Source organism: Oryx dammah, unplaced genomic scaffold (assembly GCF_014754425.2).
Source record: "Oryx dammah isolate SB20612 unplaced genomic scaffold, SCBI_Odam_1.1 HiC_scaffold_8, whole genome shotgun sequence".
Lineage (NCBI taxonomy): Eukaryota > Metazoa > Chordata > Mammalia > Artiodactyla > Bovidae > Oryx > Oryx dammah.
Window position 1 is genome coordinate 25,474,293 of NW_024070192.1, and position 21,960 is coordinate 25,496,252.

The 21,960-nt window shown below is 39.3% G+C and overlaps 1 protein-coding gene across 2 annotated transcripts in view; it reads left to right on the forward strand.

The window, feature by feature from the left end:
• KAT7 (lysine acetyltransferase 7) overlaps positions 1-21,960 on the forward strand; it is a 35,555-nt gene continuing 13,595 nt past the window's right edge. Inside the window, exons 1-8 of one of the 2 annotated variants that reach the window (XM_040245701.1) lie at positions 1-197; positions 2,837-2,984; positions 7,424-7,600; positions 8,990-9,229; positions 13,395-13,477; positions 16,391-16,480; positions 17,913-18,011; positions 20,136-20,246. In XM_040245701.1, coding sequence (XP_040101635.1) covers positions 183-197; positions 2,837-2,984; positions 7,424-7,600; positions 8,990-9,229; positions 13,395-13,477; positions 16,391-16,480; positions 17,913-18,011; positions 20,136-20,246 — 963 coding nt within the window. In that variant the 5' untranslated portion in view covers positions 1-182. The remainder of the gene's footprint in view (positions 198-2,836; positions 2,985-7,423; positions 7,601-8,989; positions 9,230-13,394; positions 13,478-16,390; positions 16,481-17,912; positions 18,012-20,135; positions 20,247-21,960) is intronic. The other variant, XM_040245702.1, reaches the window with a different exon arrangement.

Consider the following 21,960-nt stretch of genomic DNA (forward strand, 5'->3'; position numbering starts at 1 on the left):
AAAAAGCGCCTCAGCCCGCGGCGCCTGCGCAGAAGGCTCTAGACGCTGAGAAGCAGGAGGCACTTGGGATCGTCCGCAGGATTGGGACTGCTACACAGGCCGCCACGGAGCCCGCCGGAGCCACCGTTCCTGCTGCTGCCGCCGCTGCCCGAATCATAACCGTCGGGCCGCAGCAGCCGGCAATGCCTCGAAGGAAGGTGAGAGGAACAGGACGGGAGGGATGGCGGGTTTCTAAGGACAGTCGTTTGAGAAACATGACGCAGTTGGCCACGCCTCACAATGATTGGGTTCCAACTTCCCGCTCCCCCGAACCTAGCTTAGCAACCCTCTTCTGTCCATACCCAACAGAAAAATGTGGGCCCGACCCTGGCCTCGGCCTATGGTTGCAACTATTCCCGCCCTCTGCTTGCCTAGCTCGGAGGCGTTCTTCTCGTTAATTGGTCGCTGAAACGTCTAGAAACATATTGATTGGCTGGTGACACCGCCCATTTGGGCTCAACGGTCACCTCCCCGCGTGTGGGGGCGGTGTATGGGCCCGGCTCTATGGCTGTCCGACAGGCCCTAGAGAACGATCTCTCCTCTCTTGATTGGCTAGGCCTGCCAGTCTGTCCTGTGGGGGCGCGGTTTATCTGGACCGCCGTTGGGTGGCTCGAATCCCCTCCCTTCCGTCTGATGATGCTCACAGAGGCGGAGTTTTGGAGCATCCTTCCTTTCCCCGCGGGGGACACGACAAAGCCGAGAACTGGGTTGTGGAGAACCAGCGCCCACTCCCCAGGGATCTCACTCTGGCCTGTTGCTCCTAAGCTGTGATTTTTCCTTGTCTGCTTAGTTAGCGCCTACAAAATGCAGTTCGTTAAATCAGAAACTTTCTAAAATTAGATGGGGTTTATGAGATCACCTAGGGACACCCCCACCCCTTCTTTTCTCAGCTAAACAAACAGGCTTAATGGAGTACCCCAAGCCACTCAATTAGGCAATGCAGAGCCGGGACTCCAGAACAAATCTAATTCAACAAATGTTTATTGACTGCTTGCTACCTGCTGGCTGCTGGGGATTCAGAAATTAATTAGACGTGATCCTTGGCTTAAGGAAATCTCAGTCTGATGGAGAAAACAGACTCGTAAATAACTTGAAAGGATCTAGTAAATTGTCTACTTGGCAGTAATAGACAAAGCTTAATGGCACGAAAGTGAGAGAGCAATTAAGTCTACTATGAAGTAAGATGGGAAGTAGATTAGTAAAAGCCGGGAGAGAAGAACTCAATTCCGTGATCAAACCAGGAAGGTGATGGTCAGAGATAATCAGGGATTCAATATCTGAGTAATTGGACTGGATGACTTTTAAGACTCCCCTTTTATTCTGCCAATTTTCTGTGACTGTCTCTGGAGCCTCCACTCAGTATCTGGGCAGATTAGCCTTGGAATATTTGGAAAGTTGATTGTATTTTTGTTCATTTCTGCAGAAATGTTTCTCTTCCCAGAGGCTTTCAAGTATTTATACTTTTTAATGTCTCCTACAGTGATGTACATTGATAGGTGGTATTTATATTAAGGCTCACCAAATGCAACAGTAGTACTGGTGCCTTGGAATAGGCCCACAGTTCTCTTTCTGCAGTTCCCAAATACAGAGAACTTGTGAAAATGGATGCTTTTTAGTAGCTTATTTGGTGGCATAAACTGTCCTGAGGCGATTTACAGTTCTTGTGTGTCTCATTTAGTGTGAATGTTTATAAATTTTGCTGCAGAAAGGTTATTTGCAGATGTATGCAAATTTTTCTCTTTCCAAAAATCTAAAAGGTTATGAATTCTAAACAACTGGTGCTTAGGATTTTGAATAAAGAACTTATATCAGTAATTTGAAGCTTTAGTGTTTTTTTTTTAATACTTTTATTAGTGCAGTTGATAAAAGTTATCTCTGGCTAATCATGTCTCAGAAGGCTAACAATTGGTAAATAATTATTAATCAAAAAGGTGATTTTTAAAAATCTTCTGTTTGCTACTGCTACTGCTGCCAAGTTGCTTCAGTCATGTCCGACTCTGTGTGACTCTATAGACGGCAGCCCACCAGGCTCCCCCGTCCCTGGGATTCTCCAGGCAAGAACGCTGGAGTGGGTTGCCATTTCCTTCTCCAGTGCATCAAAGTGAAAGTGAAGTCGCCCAGTCGTGTCCAACTCTTAGTGATCCCATGGACTGCAGCCTACCAGGCTCCTCTGTCCATGGGATTTTCCAGGCAAGAGTACCGGAGTGGGTTGCCATTGCCTTCTCCAGCCTTCTGTTTATGCTTACCTACAAGTCTTTAGGTGCAAGTCACTCCCTTCCTCCTTTCTTAAAGCACTTTTGGCATTCAAGTGAAGAAACTTTAAAAGTAGATAACATAAGAAAGAAGGATGTTACTCTCTTTGTCCCTAAGTTCTTTTCGGACCATGACATTTTGAATTCATGTGTGGTTTTTGAAAATGTAATAGCTGTTTATGGAGACTTTGAACAAAAGCTATAATAAAGTTCAGTGGGGTCTAGCACTAACATTTTTCTCATTACCCTTGACTTACTGTAAGTACATGTTTTATGTCAATCAGACTGTTTTGAGTAGAATACTTTATTAAAGTTTGTGGTACTGACCTAGTGAACTTGTTTTAGAATTATAATAATACAGTAAGAATTCTTCTCCTGTATTTATTTAATAAAGGTGCATTATTTATCGGTTGTTCTGTTTAAGTAAATAAAAGGAAGGTTTGAACTTGGTGTTAGCAGCATTACAGTCTGTTTTATTTCCAGTGTTAATTCAGACCCACAGAGTAAATGTTTCTGTGCTAATATCTGAATCTATGGTGTTACAGAGGAATGCAGGGAGTAGTTCAGATGGAACCGAAGATTCCGATTTTTCTACAGATCTTGAGCATACAGATAGTTCAGAAAGTGATGGCACATCCCGGCGATCTGCTCGAGTCACCCGCTCTTCAGCCCGGCTAAGCCAGAGTTCCCAAGGTAAAAGGCAGCTTCCTTTTTCATGATCACACCTCACAGCTTATTGGACATAGTATTATTGTGCTGGTTAATGTGGAAACTGGTCCCTTGTCTGAATGTTGATGACAGAATCTGGTAAAATACAGAATAAATGACTGCGAAGTATCACGTGTTTAAAATGGTTCCATTTGGGGAACTGTCTGATTTGTAGACCCAAAAGAACTATGTCTGGTTTAATAGATATGTGAAACATGAATGTCCTGTGTCATTTAATTTTTTAGATTACAGTTTCCCAATCAGTAAAATGAGAGTGTTATCTTTTCACTTCCTAAAAGTGGTTTAGGCATAGGGACTTCAAATGGTCTCTTGAAGAACCTGTTATTGTAGGAGGCCCAGTACTTTGAAGTGAAGTGAAGTGAAAGTTGCTCAGTCCTGTCAGACTCTTTGTGACCCCGTGGACTATAGAGTCTATGGAATTCTCTAGGCCAGAATACTGGAGTGGATAGTCTCTCCCTTCTCCAGGGGATCTTCTAGGTTGACCTTCTTTGATCAACCCAGGGATCAAACCCAGGTCTCCCACATTGTAGGCAGATTCTTTACCAGCTGAGCCACAAAAAATCCCAGCACTTCTAAAACCATGTTTAATTATACAATATAGTCAGGTACAGTTAATAAAGAGAAACAGTTGACCAGCTGTCAATTATAAATACCCAGAATTTTGCTTTGGTAGTAGAGAATGGGAAATCTTGGTTTTGGAAGGTTCTGTAGTGCAATTGGCCATCTGGGCTTAGATTTGGAGGGTATCCCTGACTCTCCTGGCTCTGCTCTGGGATTCTCTGGGAAAGACAGAAAGTTGTAATTAATGCAGAAAGTGACGATCAATTAAGAGAGATAGTAAATTAAGAAGGAAAATATAAAATACTTTGACCACTTAAATAGTATTGATTTGGTTATTGCTGTATGAGCATGTTGCAGAATAAGAGAAAAACATCTATTTTTTTCAAGCAAGAAGGTGGAAACATTCTCTTTTATCAACTGTTTTTTATTTTTGAATCTAATATTTGAGCTGAAGTATAGATGTCTCTTGATTTCTCAACTTTAGTTTTTATTTTTTGGTACAATGGGAATATTGATAAATGGCTACTATAATTGAGGTACTATGCTATGTTCTGGAATACCATGATAGAAAAATCACACTTCTTGCCCTCAAGGAGCTTATAGTATAGTGCAGGATGTAAACTGATATGATAATGTATTGTGGAGTGGGCTCTGAGAGAAGTTGGCCTAGAGTACTGTGGAAGTCCAGAGGTGGAAATCTTAAAGGATCTAAGTAGGAATTTACAAGTTGAAAATGGAAAAGTGAAAAAAAAAAGAAAGAAAATGGAAAAGTGGTATTATAGGCAGAGGGTATAGTATAGTATATGCAACAGATTGTGCATAAGTGTTCTTAGAAAGTAATTGGCCATGCACTGGAAGCTGAAAGTTGTAAATATTCAAAATAGCTAGGAATTATTAGGTTGGTGCAAAAGTAATTGCAGTTTTGCATTGTCGAATTTTGCCATTTGATACTGGAATACATTCTTAAATAAAAGTGGTTATCTTATCTTATTTCAATGCACATTTCTTGCTTTATGTTTTTGCTAATGAGTTATTACTTGCTGTTTATCTTTATATGTATTTTAGACTATGGAGATGATGTTAGACAAACAGCAGATTTGAGCAATTTTCTTGTTCAAATTCAAAATGGGTCATAAAGCAGCAGAGACAATTTGCAACATCAGCAACACATTTGGCCCAGAAACTGCTAATGAATGTTCAGTGCAGTAGTAGTTCAAGAAATTTTGCAAAGGCCTTCAAGATGAGGAGCGCAGTGGCCAGCCATTAGAAGGTGACAGAGACCAGTTGAGAGCAATCATAGAAGCTGATCCTCTTACAACTACATGAAGAAGTTAACCAAGAACTCAGTGTAGCTTGTTCTACAATTGTTTGGCATTTGAAGCAAATTGGAAAGGTGAAAAAGCTCGATAAGTGAGTGCCTCATGAGCTGACCACAAATCTAAAAAAGGATCGTTTTGAAGTGCCATCTACTACTAGGTTGGTGCAAAAGTAATTGCGGTTTTGGACTGTGAATTTTAAATCATTGTAACTAAGCTCAAACACACCTTTATTAATCAAAATAGGAACCATTATAATCAACACATTATTACAAACAAGAAATAAATTTATTTGTGTAGTGTAAAAATCCATGCTTTAGAATTCAGTGAACTCTTGAAAAGCACTGTCTGCCTCTTGCTGATTGTGGAAGCATTTTCCCTGCAGAAAGTTGTCGAAATGCTTGAAGAAGTGGTAATCGGTTAGTGAGAGGTCAGATGAATATAGTGGATGAATCAAAACTTTGTAGCCAGTTTGTTCAACTTTTGAAGCATTGGTGGTATGACGGGTGACCAAGCATTGTAGTAGAGGAGAAGTCTGTTGGCCAACATTGGTTGCAGGTGTTGTGGTTTTCAGTGCATCTCACCGATTTGCTGAGCATACTTCTCAGATGTAATGGTTTCAGAAAGCTGTAGTGGATCAGACACCCACAACAGGCCACTGAACAGTGACTGTGACCTTTTTTTGATGCAAGTTTGGCTTTGGGAAGTGCTTTGGAGCTTCTTCTCTGTCCAACCACTAACCTGGTTGGTCGCTGGTTGTATAAAATCCACGTTTTGTCGCCAAGTCACAGGTCATAATCCAATCAACAAATGGTTCCTTGTTGCATAGAGAAGACAACACTTCAAAATGACAATTTTTAAAATTTTTGGTCAACTCATAAGGCACCCATTTACCAAACTTTTTCATGTTTCCAATTTGCTTCAAATGCCAAATGACCATAGAGTAGTCAATGTTGAGTTCTTGGGCAATTTCTTGTGTATTCGTAAGAGGATCAGCTTTGAAGATTGCTCTCTATTGGTTGCTGTCACCTTCTGATGGCCAGCCATTGCATTCCTCATCTTGAAGGCTCTTGTCTTCCTTTGCAAAACTTTGTGAACCACCACTGCACTGTACATTCATTAGCAGTTCCTGGGCCAAGTGCATTGTTGATGTGTGAGTTGTCTCTGCTGTTTTATGACCGATTTTGAGCTCAAATTAAAAAATTGCTTGAATTTGCTTTTTGTCTAACATCATTTCTATAGTCTAAAAATAAACAGCAAGTAATAAGTCATTATTAAAAAAAATAAAGCAAGAAATATGCATTAAAATGATGTATAACATAACCACATATATTTAAGAATGTATTCCAATATCAAACAGCAAAGTTCAGCAATGCAAAACGACATTTACTTTTGCACCAACCTAATACCTGAGCCCTTGGTCTGTTTCTAGTTACTCTTTATCACCAGTAAGTTACACAACTCCTGAGGACACCATTTACAGTATGATTCATGTTAGATGGCCCTTTCTAAAACAAAATGTAGACTACATTGTAAATGGAGCCCCTTGGAGGTGCGCACACTGAAAACTGAGCTGTGTGCTAACTTACACAAGAGTTTGAGAATTTCACTTTTCTTTGAAGAATCTGTAAGGTTTATATATTAGGATCTTTTGTTGTTTAAAATAGACTTTAACTTCTGAATTGCTTTTATTCCTGTAAGTGTCTTTAGATTGGAAATGTAAAAGAAGTGTTGGCTGCTTCAGGATAGATTTCTGCATCCAAAAATTTAAAGTTGTATCCCTGCCTTACCCTTTATGAATCTAGTATTATTTTGTTTTAGAGTGTTAGACAGGGTAATCAGGAAGAAAAAAAGGTCCTTAAAGAAAGGAAATATTGGTTTTTCATGTTTTTACATAGAATCTTTGTTTTTTCAAATATTGGCCACTTTTTTTTAAGAAAGTCAATATGATGCCATCAAACCAACAGTCCATGTTGGCGGGCTAGAAGTTCAGTAGTCCATAGTCTTGGCTCTAAGGCCTCTGATTTGGCCTGGTGAATCACAGCCTCAATAGTCTACCATTCATTCCCCATTACTGACAGTCATTCCTCCTCAGAGTATCTCTTTTCTGGTGGGTTAAAGTAAGAAAGAGCATGTAGCTAATATTTATAAAGCACTACATTTGGATATCTAAGGATCTTATTAAGTCTCTTATATGAGTTATTTCACTTATTTCTCACAGCAAATGTGTGAGGAATGTGTTACTAGTATTTTCCCATTTTTAAAAATAGATCAGGAAATAGGCTTGGAGAGATTAACTTGCCCAGTATGCCCAGCTAGTTAGTATGATGAAGTGGAATTGAATTACATTCAATCTTGATTCCAGTGCCTAAGCCATTAGTTCTGTGCTGTACTGCACCTCTCTACTGTCTCTATGTTGCTTATATTTAGGAGAACCTACATGCTAATAAGTCACACTAATGGAATATAAAACAAATTTCTTTCTTTTTTCTTTAATTGTTTTATTATTTTTAAAATCGGGATCAGATTCCAGTCCTGTTCGAAATTTGCAGTCTTTTGGCACTGAGGAGCCTGCTTATTCTACAAGGAGAGTGACCCGTAGTCAGCAGCAGCCTACTCCAGTGACTCCGAAAAAATACCCGCTTCGGCAGACTCGTTCATCTGGCTCAGAAACTGAACAAGCGGTTGACTTCTCAGATAGAGGTGAGTGGGTATGGGTGATTTGGAGTCATTACAGAGAGGATCTAATCAGTTTCCTCTTACAAGAGGCTTGGAGCCACTGCAGATAGATGCCCAGTACAAAATTCAGCTAGGTGATTGCAGTTTGTCTGATTCCTTTCTTACCTCTTGCTGAGGACAGTTTGATACTCTGCTATTCTTGAGGTCCAGAGTAGCTGGAGTATTATTTGATCTGGCTTGCAATAGGCAAAAGAGACTGACGACCTCTTACTCACAGATGAAGAAGGCTTAAAGCAGATTTTCTTACAGTCATTCTTATGGGTCCATTTATCTCTGAAGTTCTGAGGAGGAATGACTGTCAGTAATGGGGAATGAATGGTAGACTATTGAGGCTGTGATTCACCAGGCCAAATCAGAGGCCTTAGAGCCAAGACTATGGACTACCGAACTTCTAGCCCGCCAACATGGATTGTTGGTTTGATGGCATCATATTGACTTTCTTAAAAAAAAGTGGCCAATATTTGAAAAAACAAAGATTCTATGTAAAAACATGAGTTACTAGTTTCTTTTAAAAAATGGAAAGCTCTGGGAACATTAGGTGGCCATTCACCACATAATTGACTAGAACTGAATAGTAGTTATCCCTTTGAGAGAGACAATTGGCTCTTGATTTGGCCTTGCTCAGCACTAGTAGGCATTTGGTTTGCAACACCTGATTCAGAGTCAAGTCCTTTCACACTCACTGCTACTGCTGAGTCACTTCAGTCATGTCCGACTCTGTGCGACCTCATAGACGGCGGCTCCCCCATCTCTGAGATTCTCCAGGCAAGAATACTGGAGTGGGTTGCCATTTCCTTCTCCAATGCATGAAAGTGAAAAGTCAAAGTGAAGTCGCTCAGTCGTGTCCGACTCTTAGTGACCCCATGGACTGCAGCCTACCAGGCTCCTCCGTCCATGGGATTTTCCAGGCAAGAGTACTGGAGTGGGGTGCCATTGCCTTCTCCTTCACACTCACACTAGGTATGTTCAATGTCATCCAGAAAGAATCATTTTCATTTATATTCCATCCTGTGTATCTCCCAGCAAGAGAGTAGGATAATAATGTTTTCTAAAAGTTTATTTCCATCCAGGTTTGATTATTCATGCTTTGGGGCTTGGGAGAAGCACAAATTAGTGAAATGTATCATGTAAACCTCAAATGGAATTTTAGTCAGAATTTAAAGTTGCAGAAGAGGAATGCTGTTACTAGTTTTTCTTCATTTTCCACTTAGTTTTATGGCAGATAAATGGCAAAAGTTCCTGGTTAAATCACAGGAAGAGGATCTTGGGAAGCCTGTAACCTCTTCTGAATGTAATAACCCTCTTAAGTAAAATAAACTCCGTTCATGAGTTTTACCAATTGTTTTACTTTAGAAACTAAAAATACAGCTGATCATGATGAGTCTCCACCTCGAACGCCAACTGGAAATGCCCCTTCTTCTGAATCTGACATAGACATCTCCAGCCCCAACGTGTCTCATGATGAGAGCATTGCCAAGGACATGTCCCTGAAGGACTCGGGCAGTGATCTCTCTCATCGCCCTAAGCGCCGCCGCTTCCACGAAAGCTACAATTTCAATATGAAGTGTCCTACACCAGGCTGTAACTCCCTAGGTAAGTGTGCCCCCACCTCATGACACTGTGGATTGTGTGGTTTTCTTTCTCTCTGGAATTAGGATCACCCAGAAATGTTGAGTGTTCCATTGCAACTTAGCTTCTTAGGCTCTTCAATGACCACTGCTTAGAATAACACTGAATTGTTCACTTGGATAAAAGCATTCCTGCTTCTTGGCTTATTGTCCATAATAACAGATTTGGTTACAAGGAAATTAACTATGATGCACCATTCAGTTTATTGAGAACTCTTCCCAGTGAAAAAGTCTTTCATTTTTCCAACAAAAACAAAATAGAACATTAGTTATCTCCAAATACCTCATTGTATGGTGCACAGTTCAAGTGTACCGAGGACTAATAGAGTGTAAGGTGAATAAATTATGGTTATATGGCCATAGCTATTAAGGAAATGAGAAAAACAGTTTTTTTGGTCAAGAGGCACTGAAGGTGAGGAGTATAGATGAGACCTTGACCTTTTGTGACTTTTAGGTCTTGTGGCTTTGTATGCTTAGGAAGTATAAACTAGATAAATATTTCTTCTCAGATAGATGAATTATATCATTGTTTCCTTAAGAGTTATTTTTTCTCCTTACGGAGGGATTCTAGTAATGTTTTAAAAATCTTCCGTGTGTTCTTTAAGTGAGCTTAGGTGCAGATGTTGGTCTAAACTCTTGTCTAGAGTTGGAAGGTGCTGATTGGAAGACTATGGGCCTCTCTTTCTGTCTACCAATTTAGCATTTGAATGTGGCCTCCAGGTTCAGAAAAAAGGTAGAACAGAAAAAGTTGCTGCTTTGCAGACTACCAGTATGTTTTCCCTAGTATTTGGATCCTTTCTTGGTCTTAGCAGCAGTTTCTTAGGTAATTTCAACCCATCAAATGCATAACTAGAGCAGAGTTCCCCTGGATGCTGTACCAGTTGTTACTTGAGGTAGTTGTTTCAGACCTAAGTCAATTTCCTTGAGATAAATAATGAAAAACTAAGAATAGATGGTATTGTACAAATACTAATGCAAGAGATAGCTAATATACTTTAAGAGGATCTCCTTGCCACACAGCAAGAGAAGGAATTTTCAATTCTGCTTGTTGCTGTCCATGCATCCTTAAATTGTCCCATTTATTTTATGTACTGTTTAATCAGTCATTCAGTGCTTACTGAATGTTTTCCTGTTTCAGGCACTGTTTTAAACTCTGGGGGTGAAGTTGTGATCATGTCAAATTCCCTACCTCTTGTAGCTTGTGGTCTAACTGGGGAAGACAAACAGATGTATAACACATAATCCGCTAGAGATGTGTGCTGTGAGGGGTAGGATACTGCACCTACACACAAGCGTGCCTGTGTAGGGAAAGCCACTCTGATATGCTGATATTTGAGCAGAAACCTGAAATAATTGAGAGATTGAACCATTTGAGTATATGGGAGATAAGCATTATGGGCAGAAGGAACAGCAAGTGGACAGGGTCTGGGGCAGGAGAGTGCTTAGCCACCTTGAGGAATGCTTTAGGGGCCAGTTTGCCAGGGCAGATAGACCAGAATGGGGACGAGGAGATGAGGTTAGAGTAGGGGTCTGATTTAAGTGTTATTTATGCCCTGAATGCAGTACTCTTAATGTGCTAGACCAGAGGGTAAATATTAATCTTTTGCATCATAGGAAAGTTTACTTTGACTTTTGGTTTCAATGTCAGGCGAAGCTTGAAAAGTATGAACTTGAGCTTCTGCAATGATTCTTGATCCTGTTCCACTCCTCATCTTAGCCAAAACAATGTCATTAGGTTTGAGGGTGGGGTTTTTTTTTTTTAGTAATTTTGGTATGAAAGTATGATGTCCTTGTGAAAAATCTAAAACCCTATAGGAGGGCTTGAGTGCTAAGTAAAAGTTCTCCTTTATTCATATCCCCAGAATATGTCCTAGATATAAAAACTACTATTGGTAGTCGTGTATGAATACTTCTAGTAAGTTCCTATACAAACATAACACATGTATATGTGCACATATATTTCTTTCTCTGTTGTTACTTATAAAAAGGAATATAAACAATGATTGGTTTGAGTGTCTTTCTAGAAATCTATTGGATGAATTCATAGCAGTGGAATTGCTAGGTTAATAGAACAGCTATCATATATAAACTTTTAATATAGGCAGATTGGTTTTAGTTTACATATTATAAAATAAAACAAACTTGAATAACTTATTCAGAAGTTATAGATAGATGCATAATATCTAAAAGGATTGCTAGCCATAATACTTTACATTTTGTACATAGTATTTGATCACTGAGGGTAGTCTTTGGTGTCTAAGATAAATGTGTGTATCTCTAAGATTGCATTTTTAATAATATGTGCTGTGCTGTGCTAAGTTGCTTCAGTTGTGTCCAACTCTGCGATCCTATGAACGGTAGATCGCCAGGCCCCTCTGTCCATGGGATTCTCCAGGCAAGAATACTGGAGTGTGTTGCAGTTTCCTTCTGCAGAAGATCTTCCTGACCTAGGGATTGAACCCGTGTCTCTCTTACATCTCCTGGATTGGCAGGCATGATTTTAAATAATATAGTCTTGGAGAAATGGCAGCCTGCATATTGTATTAACTCTTGTCTTGTTCTTGTGTATGTGTACTCAGTCATGACTAACTCTTTGTGACCTCCTGGACTATAACCTGCCAGGCTCCTCTGTCTGTGGAATTTCCAAGCAAGAGTATTGGAGTAGGTTACCATTTCCTCCTCCAGGAGATCTTCCTGACCTGGGGATCAAACCCACGTCTCTGACATCTCCTGCATTGGCAGGTGGATTCTTTACCGCTAGTGCCACCTGTAAAGCCCTGTATTAATTCTCCTCTCCCGCAATACTTGCACTGTTTTTACCCTTTATTTGTTTATGTATTTTTTGGCCACTCTGCCCAGCTTGCGGGATTTTAGTTCCCCAACCAGGGATCAACCCTGGGCCCTCGGCAGTGAGGATGCGGCGTCCTAACCACTGGACCACCAGGGAGTTCCCTGTTGCTGCTACTGCTGCTGCTGCTGCTAAGTCGCTTCAGTTGTGTCCAACTCTGTGTGACCCCATAGACTGCAGCCCACAAGGCTCCCCTGTCCCTGGGATTCTCCAGGCAAGAACACTGGAGTGGGTTGCCATTTCCTTCTCCAATGCATGAAAGTGAAAAGTGAAAGGGAAGTCGCTCAGTCGTGTCTGACTTTTTTGCTACCCTTTAAAGCTTACTCTATAAATCTTATATAATTTTTAAATCTCTTTTAAATGTCTCCTTTACTACAAATTAAATGTCTTTTTTCCATGAAAGAAAGAATTTTGTAGATTTGCAGTTTAACTTAGCTAATTTATCTCGTTAGCATTGTCTCACCATCTGTCTTAGATGTTTGATAAATGTTTTGATTGAAGAGACATATAAAAATGAAATAATTACCTGTGTATTTTCACAAACCATGTGAAAAACAGAAAAATAAATACCCCTTTAGGTAAAAAAGAGCTTTTGGTATTATCTTTTCTAATATTTTTCCTTCTTTCCCTTGCACAAACTGCCTGTTTAAAAGTTTGATTATGTACTTTAAAAACAAAATAGCAATAATTTAAAAGTTTGATTATAAAAGAAGCCTAAATCTTTAAACGGAATCAGCCACCCCACCACAAAAATGAATATATTTAATCTGGTCCAGAATTACCAAAGTATATTTCCTCATATGTTAGAAAAGACCACTTCCATCTCCATTTTCTTTTGGTTATTGTAAGAAGTTCAGTTTAGATTGGATAACATTGCACAGGAGAAAGCACACTTATTATACATATGACTTGATCAGTTTAGCATAGGAAAGTTAAGTTCTACCAAAAGAAAATATTCTTGCTTGTAACTTTGTGCCTTTTAAGTAAATTTATGGGTTTCTGACATTTTGGAATTTGAGAAATATGTCATCAGAAAAGAAGGAACTACAATTTATATTGAATATATGCAAATATGTTCAGAGATGGTTAGGTCCAACCTGTAGAAGAAAAGAATTTATTATGGGTGCAAGTTATGACCCTTACCTTTGATGGATTTAATCTGTAATCAGACATATACTTGATAAAAATGGTGTCGTAAATAAAGGTTTATTTTAGTGAAAACTATTACTTTCCAAGCTTAGATCTTTCATCTTGAGGTTAAAGTTTTTTCTTCTTTTAACAGGACACCTCACAGGAAAACACGAGAGACATTTCTCCATATCAGGATGCCCTCTCTATCATAATCTCTCAGCTGATGAATGCAAGGTAATTATATTGTCATTTATTCACCATATACTTATTGAGTGCTTACCGTTTGCCAGGCACTTGGCTAAACAATGGGGATACAGTGTGAACAAGATGGGCAGGGTCCTTGTTCTTACATACTCGTGGAGGAAACATTATGAAACAGCTGTGTTTAAAGAAAGGAAAACAGACTAGTAAAAGAATTATTGTCTGTTAAGGAGTGCTTTGAGAGAAATTAACAAAGGGATTATCTATGGAATATTTGGAACATCACCCTCTAATTGCATCAATATTTTCTTTTGAAAATTTTCTTTAGAGATTGCTAGGGACCTTTTCCACTAAGGAATAATTTGCATAAATATGTGATCTCAGTATTTATGCATTAGTTTCTCTTACAAATCTATGAAGATATTTTACTTTTTAAAGGTTTTTCTAAATTCTCTTCCTCTTTGTCTACTTCTATGGAATACTTTTCCTTTTTGTTACTCTCAGTCATACCTATTCTTGGCTAATTCTTGTCTTACAGTCTTGAAAAATACAGTTCTAAATAACTTTTGGAATCTGAAATAATGGATTTAAGAGTAGAACCTAAGACCCTATTTTGTATGTGTGTGTCTGGATTGTTGCTACCAAGGAGGAACCAAAAAACGAATTATGGGCAAACAAGTTGAAAATGTTATTAATTAAACACATTGCTCAGGTAGTATTTGGATAGGGTATCCAGGTTGGTTAGACCAAAGTATTGTTGCTTTTGTGGTGATTATTTTGCTAACACGGCCAGTATAACAGGTTTATTCTTGTCTGGGCCAGATTCCTCCTGAGAAAAATGAGATTCCCTAGTTAACGTTAATCCTCCCTGATTCAGGAATGTGTTCTCTTATTTACAAGTGGACCACAGGAAGGAAAGCTTTTTTATGTGTTGTGTTTAGTCTTTCAGTAAAGTATTATACTTTCGGTACTTAACGTGAATTTTGAGTTTGTGGACTCTTACCCTTTTTTTCCTTCATCTCAACTTTCTCTTATAAGCAAGGCATTTTATTCTGCTGACTGTAGAAGTGGTAGGTCTTGCCATTATCTTCCTGTTAGTGTGAGACCAGATCAAAATAGGAATAGCTCTTCCATCTTCTCCTTCAGAAGCTGACAAAGCATTAGTTGCTTCTTTCTCTGAAAATAACTCTGATCCCTGTTTTTTGGGAGTTGTCTGTTATTGCTTGTCTTTAAATGTAATGATCTAATACTATGGATGGTTTTACATAAAAGTCTTCCTAAGGTATAAAATTGTTGGGTGATAGCAGTATGAACATGTTGCCTTAAGCAGTTTATTTTAAAAAAGAAAGACAATTTTCAGTTTGGGGAAGAAAATTTTGGAAAAAGAAACCTATTTCTTGAACTTTACTCTTTTGTGGTCTCTGTTACAAAGGGAATCAGACTCAGGATAATCCATCTTTACTACTGGACCATGTGGTTAGAGGATCAGGAGTATTTCCGAAAGATACATATTTTATTACATTTAGAATCTCAAATGGAAACATTAGACTAATTCCTCACATTTATTAAAAGCCCCAGAGTTTTTAAAATACTTGGCATGCACAGAATTACTCCGACTTTACCAATAAATGATTGCAATCAGCAATATTACCATTTTTATTCAGTCAAAAGACCGTATTCAGTGAGTTTACATTTTCATGGGGAGAGGTATAATCAACATAGAAAATTAGTATGAATTTCATTTAGTGGTAAATGTTGTGAGAAACAAAAAGACTAAACAGAAAGTGACTGTTTTGGAGGTGACAGGGTGGCACTGCCTTTGCTTGGGCTATGGAGAAAGACATTTTATCTGAGTCATGGGTGATGGCAAAGAGTTGTGTCTAGATGCTAGAGTAGAAGGATGGGTAAGCTCAAAGGCTGTGAGGTAGGGAAAAAATGGTTGGGTTTGAAGGATGGAAAGTAGGCTAGTGTGGCTGAAATGTGATAGGAAATGAAGAAGTAGGATCCAGATCATGAAGGGCCTGTAGGCCTTGGCAAAAGGAGTATGCTTTTGTTCTGACAGCCATGGGAAGCATTCAGAGGACTTTAGCAAAATACCAGAACACTTTTGAAAAGTCACAGCTTGCTGGTATGTGGAGAATGAACTGGAGGGGGGAAGAGTTGACACAGGGTAGACTTGTGGGAAGGCTACTCTGAGGTTCAGGCAGTAGATGGTGGCTTGGACTGTTGTCAGTAGAGATGGTCAGAATTGGTTGGACTCAGGATGTGTTTTGGAGAGGGGCAGCCTGATAGACTTGCTGATGAATATCATGTGAGGTGGGAGAGAAGAGAAGAATCAAACATCATCGATGTCCAAGTTTTTGACCTGATTGGTTGCTTAAAAAGTGTTACTATTCATTGCTATAGAGGAATTCTGGGGTGGAGCAGATTTGTGGGAGAGTGTTAGTCGCCCTGTTTTGACCATGTTGAGTTTTAGTGTTGATGTGAAATAGGGAGTTGGATATGAATCCTCACTGCCCAGTAGATGAACCTGAGACTGTTGGCAATTGAAAGTGGTTTATCTAAGGTCATAAATGTAGTTAAGTTTCTCTTTAGACTTGATCTCAAGTATCTAACCTTTTCTTTGTACTTCTTTACTCTGTTCTTGCACTTCCTCACACTTAGCATTGCACAGTGGAAAGAGGCTCAGAGTCATCAGCCTTAGTTAAAATCCTAGCTTTACCACGATCCAGGTGTAATTGTGTCACTTTCTGATTCTCGGATAATGGCTGAGAAAACAGAATATGAAGCTTGCCTTATCTGTTTCTTATACAGATTGTGCTAATGTGAAGACCCTTTGAAAGTAAAAGTACAGTGTAAATTCAAGGGATTACTGCTGTATTCTCTGCTTTAAGTAAACATAGTCTTAGAAGCAGGTGGATTGATTGATATTGTTGATGGTTGCAGGTGAGAGCACAGAGCCGGGATAAGCAGATAGAAGAAAGGATGCTGTCCCACAGGCAAGATGACAACAACAGGCATGCAACCAGGCACCAGGTATGGGCCTTGTTAAAGCTCTGGCCGTTCACAGTTTGAGAGCCAAGTCTTGGATTCTTTCTGCCTCATGACGGTTGTAGCTATGTCCACGCCTCTTGTTTCCTGTGCTGTGTGTTCATAAGTGGTCTTCAGTCATAAACTTAGAAACAGTGCTTTTTCCAAATAGTAAATTTTCTAGAAACAAAACTTCTACCTCAATGAAGGAATCATGCTACTTGTGATAATAATAGGTAATCTTGATTATTTGAAAGATTACATTCTCTGCTCTGTATCCTCATTTTCATCTACTTTCTAACCCATTATAACTTACTTTCAGGCCCCTTTACTCTGCTAGTATGTTTCCAGTGACACCAGTGACTTTTTCTTAGCATTGATGCTTGTTGATTATGTCATTTTTCTTCTACTTTTCTTTTCTGTTGGATTCCAAGATGCTGCTTTGCTCTAATCTTTCTGTCTCTCTGAACATTCATGCACGTTGATTATACTTAATTCCTTGTCCCCTCCCCTGCCCCCAAATGCCTTTGGTGTTTTTTCTTGCTGTTTTTCTGCCTAGAACTCTATACTTTTACCAAGAAGAGATTATGTTTTTCCTTCAAGGCCTTGTGCAGCTCTTAGCTGTTGTCGGAATTCTTCCCAAATCTTGTACCATTAATGAATTTCGTTCCTCATGTATTCCTATTTGTAATTCTCAGAATGTTAGTTTAGGTTTTGGCACATTTTATATACTCACAGCTCATCATATGGATGTCGGTTTTTGTGGTTAGATTATAAGTGGATAGCAGAGGAGGCATGGTGACGGGGAGAAATTTGACTTTGGAGCCAGACAGGTCTGGATTTGAATACTGCGATTCTGTTACTCTAGCTGTGTGGTCTTAGGCAGGTCAGCTAACTTCCCTCAATTTTATTTCCTTGAATAATACCTACCTGGCAGTGTAGTCAGCTAAATTATGCATGTAAAGTACCTGTCCTCAGTGCTTGGCAGGCAATAAGCACTCAGTAAGGGGTGGCTACACTTCTCTTCATTGTTTATCTTGGGTTCTATTCTTATTCCATTTTTAAATTTTTATTCATTTTCCGTATTAGTGCTTGGAAAGCAGTAAGCATTCAATAAATACCTAATGAATTGAAGTGATCTTTATTTTATTCCTTTTGTTTCCATCCTTAATCTATATTCCATTTGGATTAACATTAAAGAAAGTACATTTCCTGACCTCATCTTAACTGACAGGGTAGTGGTCTTCGTGACGAGGGAACCCCATTTGGAGTTTAAAAATCACTGCAGCATTCACAGGGCGGCTGTAATAGACTTTGCATCCCACCCCCACCGCTTTTCCCTCTACCCTTTCTTTGGTGTATGTTACTTTCATTTAGAGACTTAATTACATAATGAGTTTTCTAGCTAGCTTCTCGATTTTCTCCTTTTCCTTTTTAGGCACCATCAGAGAGGCAGTTGCGATACAAGGAAAAGGTTGCTGAACTCAGGAAGAAAAGAAATTCTGGGCTAAGCAAAGAACAAAAAGAGAAATATATGGTGAGCATAAGTTAAATATTTAATAGCATGAACTTTTGTTATCACATTTGATTCCTTTTGGTTGCTAAGATTCTGCTTTTCACATTTGCCATTTCGTATGCTCTGTAACAGGACTCTTCTTTGGCAGTTAGAGTTACTATATATATAATTCTCCAACAAGAGTGGAACAGGGCGTCCTCAAAAAACAGTTAGAATTTAGATTAAAAAAATAGAATCTTCTAGTTTATAAACCTCACTTTAGGTTTAAAGGGTTTAATTTTCTTGTTTGAACAAATACGATGTTAAAGATAAGGAAGATTATTCAAGCCAAGCATCAGTCTGTTTCTTTAAATGAAAGAATAAAACACCTACACGATAAAAGGTTTTAATTGGGTGATATATAGTAAATCTTTTTGTAGTTTTTTATTTTTTTAGTTTTAAAAATAGTGTACATTTATGACTTCCCTGGTGGTCCAGTGGTTAAGAGTCCACCTACCAGTGCAGGGTACACGGGTTCAGTCCCTGGTCCGGGAAGATCCCATATGCCTTGGAGCAGCTAAGCCGTTGTGCCACAACTACTGAGCCTGACTGATCTGCAACAGGAGAAGCCAGTGCAATAAGAAGCCCCCTCACCTCAAGGAAAAGTAGCCCCCACTCACTGCAACTAGAGGAAGCCCATGCACAGCAGCCCAGCAGCCAAGACCCAGCTGTAGAATCGGGCTTTCGGGTGAAAATTGTATGCTTCCCCTCTGTCTTGTTTAGTATTTTTATCTACAAGTTGGGTAGAGATGTAATAATATGATAATACCATTTATTAAGTGCTTATGTGCTAGGCAGGCACTGTGATTATGTTGCTCCCATAATCTTTGTTACAAAGATGGGTGATATTTCGGCTGTTTTATAGATGGAAAACTGAGATTTAGAGAGGTTATTTTACCAGAATCATAAAGGTAGAGAGTGTCTGAATAAAAGCTCCTGAAATTTACCTTAACATCTGCTTTCTAGTTTGGGCTGAACCTTCCTGGTAAAAGTGCTGGATAGGATTTTTTAAAGCTTTTTTAAAAAGTACACAGAACTAGAAGAAATACTTAGAACCCAAGGCTTAGATGACAGAGCCCAAAATTAAAAAGATATCCATCAAAGGGGCCCAGATTAGCCAGAAGAAATTTTAATAGGGGTAAAAGTACTGGTGAGTGATTTCTTCATATGCTAATATATGAGTAAAGTCTACAGCGTTCTTCCTGGAATGAGCCTTCTGATCCTCTTAGCCATTATTTTCTACTGTCTTCCGATCCTCTTCACCTTCTGCTAGGAGGTGGAGTCTAAGAAGGAATGGGAAGGGCTAGAATTGAAGGTTAAAAGGAGAGTTGCCCCTATGGAATTTCTTGCTTGTGTATGGATACTTGTGTACTGACTGCCATGGTAAGATTTTATATTATTTATTTAAAACTGGATTATTTTTATGATTCTAGTTTTCAATAACTGTTCCCTCTTTTGTCCTTGCTTAATATTTAGTAAAGCATTTCTCAAGGAGGTTAACCTTTTTTCCTGTAGACTTGGACTGGAGTTCTAAGGTGGGAGGATTCCAGTACCTTTGGTGGATTGTGTTATAGTAGGTGTAGCAGTTCAAGGGAAAGAGTTTACAAAAGCCTGCTTAGTCCAGCTGCTCCTTCCTGTAGATTTTATTTTCAGCCTGAAGTCTTAGAATTGAAGGCTTAGAGATTCTAGTTTTTATTTGGTTTTGTTTTTAAATGAGTATTCAACTAGATCTCAGGGTTTTAGGAGTTGGTAGTGCATTTGGGTTTTGTTATATTTTATTTATTTGTTTTGCCATGCACATTTTCAGAGGAAGAAATGGAAGCATAAAATTCTGAAGAATGAAACTCCCTTTTGGGGTGGTTATTAGGACATTGCCTTTCCAGGTTCACTAGAGTGGGTAATAGGTATCTTCTGGAGTTAACCTGTCTGATAAATAGTTTGTTTTGTACTTGATCCCTAGTGCCTAGTATAATGCCTGGCAAATATTAATAGTAGGTACTAAATAAATAGGTATGGTTATTCTTGGCCCTCTGGTTGGCATCCGTTGAAATGCAATAGGTTAAGTTCTTAGAAGCAGAAAGTATCATGCTCTGGTTATTTTCCTAGGAACACAGGCAGACCTATGGGAACACTCGGGAACCTCTCCTGGAAAACCTGACGAGCGAGTATGACTTGGATCTTTTCCGAAGAGCACAAGCCCGTGCTTCAGAGGATCTGGTGAGTATTAAAACTTCCAAGATGAGGACCACTTGTGAGGGTCACTTGGAACTGCCAAGGAAAATTAGCAGTTAGTTTGCTAGGGATTAAATATACCTTGCTGCTTGACTCTTTTTCCCTTCCCCCGGACATCCTTATTTGAGACTTCCTTCCCATTGATATTTAAAATTAATTACCCCTCCTCCCTTCCTTTGTCCCTTAAAGTTTTCCCTCTCCACCTCAACTCCTGGAAGGACCTGTTTGGTAGAGGTAGTTATCTGGATAGAACAGTAGGTGCCCCTTTGTGTCAGTTGGATAATTTGTAATTCTGAGAACCCCTAGACTGGAAGGTACCCCTCTGTTGTCCTCTTAACCTAAATAGGAACTCCCCTTTGTGGGATTGCTTCAGCCTTTCATTGTAGCTATAAAAGAATGGGAGAGGAATAATGATTAAGGTTGTTGTCAGATAGTTTAGATAATTTAGAACCTGACAGCTATGTTGTCAGATAGTTTAGAATTCTGATTTAATGAATTAAATATGTCCAAATGGCAGTCCACTCCAGCACTCTTGCCTGGAAAATCTCATGGACAGAGGAGCCTGATAGGCTACAGTCCATGGGGTCGCAAAGAGTCAGACACGACTGAGCGACGCGACTTCACTTCACTTCACTTCGCTTCACTTCAAAGAAACTTAAAGTTTGTAAAGTGAATTTCATCTTCCTTTTTAAAAAAAAATTATAATCAAATACTTTATTTAAGAATTCTTGGTTATATAGTGGTCCATGGGCTGGTTGGAAAAGAATTTCCAGACATGAGGCAGAATGAGAGGAGAACAGAGTTTCTTAGAGTGGGAGATGTTATTAGAACAGCAGACTGGCTCAAGGGAGAGCTGACCCCTTTCTTGGGCTAGTTGCCAGTTTTTATAGTCTCAAGGCAGAGGAAATTCCAGCTGGAAGGGTGACATTAAGTGATCGGTTAGAATGTTTCAGGGTGGGGTATTTTACCTAATGCAGGGTAAAGGACCTGGCTGATTTAGATATAGAAGCTCATGGCAACAGTTGCTACTGACCTTGGTTAATTACAGAATTTTTGTCCTGTGACCTTGGTATAAGGCTCCATAGAGGAGACTTGTTGAAATTTTGGGAGAGACAGGGTTTGATCGCTGCCCTTTTTAGGCTGGGCTACCACTGCTGGTTTTCTCTATCTTACCCTGGTACTGAACATTTCCTAGGCCAGCTTTTTAGAGCTCTGCCTGATTATTCTTCAGAATTATTTCTGTGGCTAACTCATAGCCACTGAATGGGGACAGGTATTCAAAAATATCTTCTACTTTCTAGCTTTAAATTCCAGAATGAAAGCATCAACCATGTTTCAAAAGTGTTTTTAAAAGGACCCAAGTTGAGAGCATGGCCAGCATGGGTGCCTGTCATGCAGATCCATGCAGCTTTCCTTATAAAAGCTTTTGCGCACGTGTGAAGTGCACTCTCGAGAAGCTTTCGTTTAGGTTTAGAATGTTTGTTAAGGTGGAGGGAGTTTGTGATAGATGGTCTTCTAAAATTCTATTTCAGACTGATAAAAAGTAAAATTTTACGAAGGGCTTGTTCTGATGTTCAAGAGATGAGGCCCAAGTGGGTAGGTAGCAGAGAAAAGCCACTCTCAAGACCTGTGCTCTGGGCAGTGTAGACAGTACATTTTCTCTAGCCTTCCTGGTGACCCATGCCCCCATAGTCCTCTT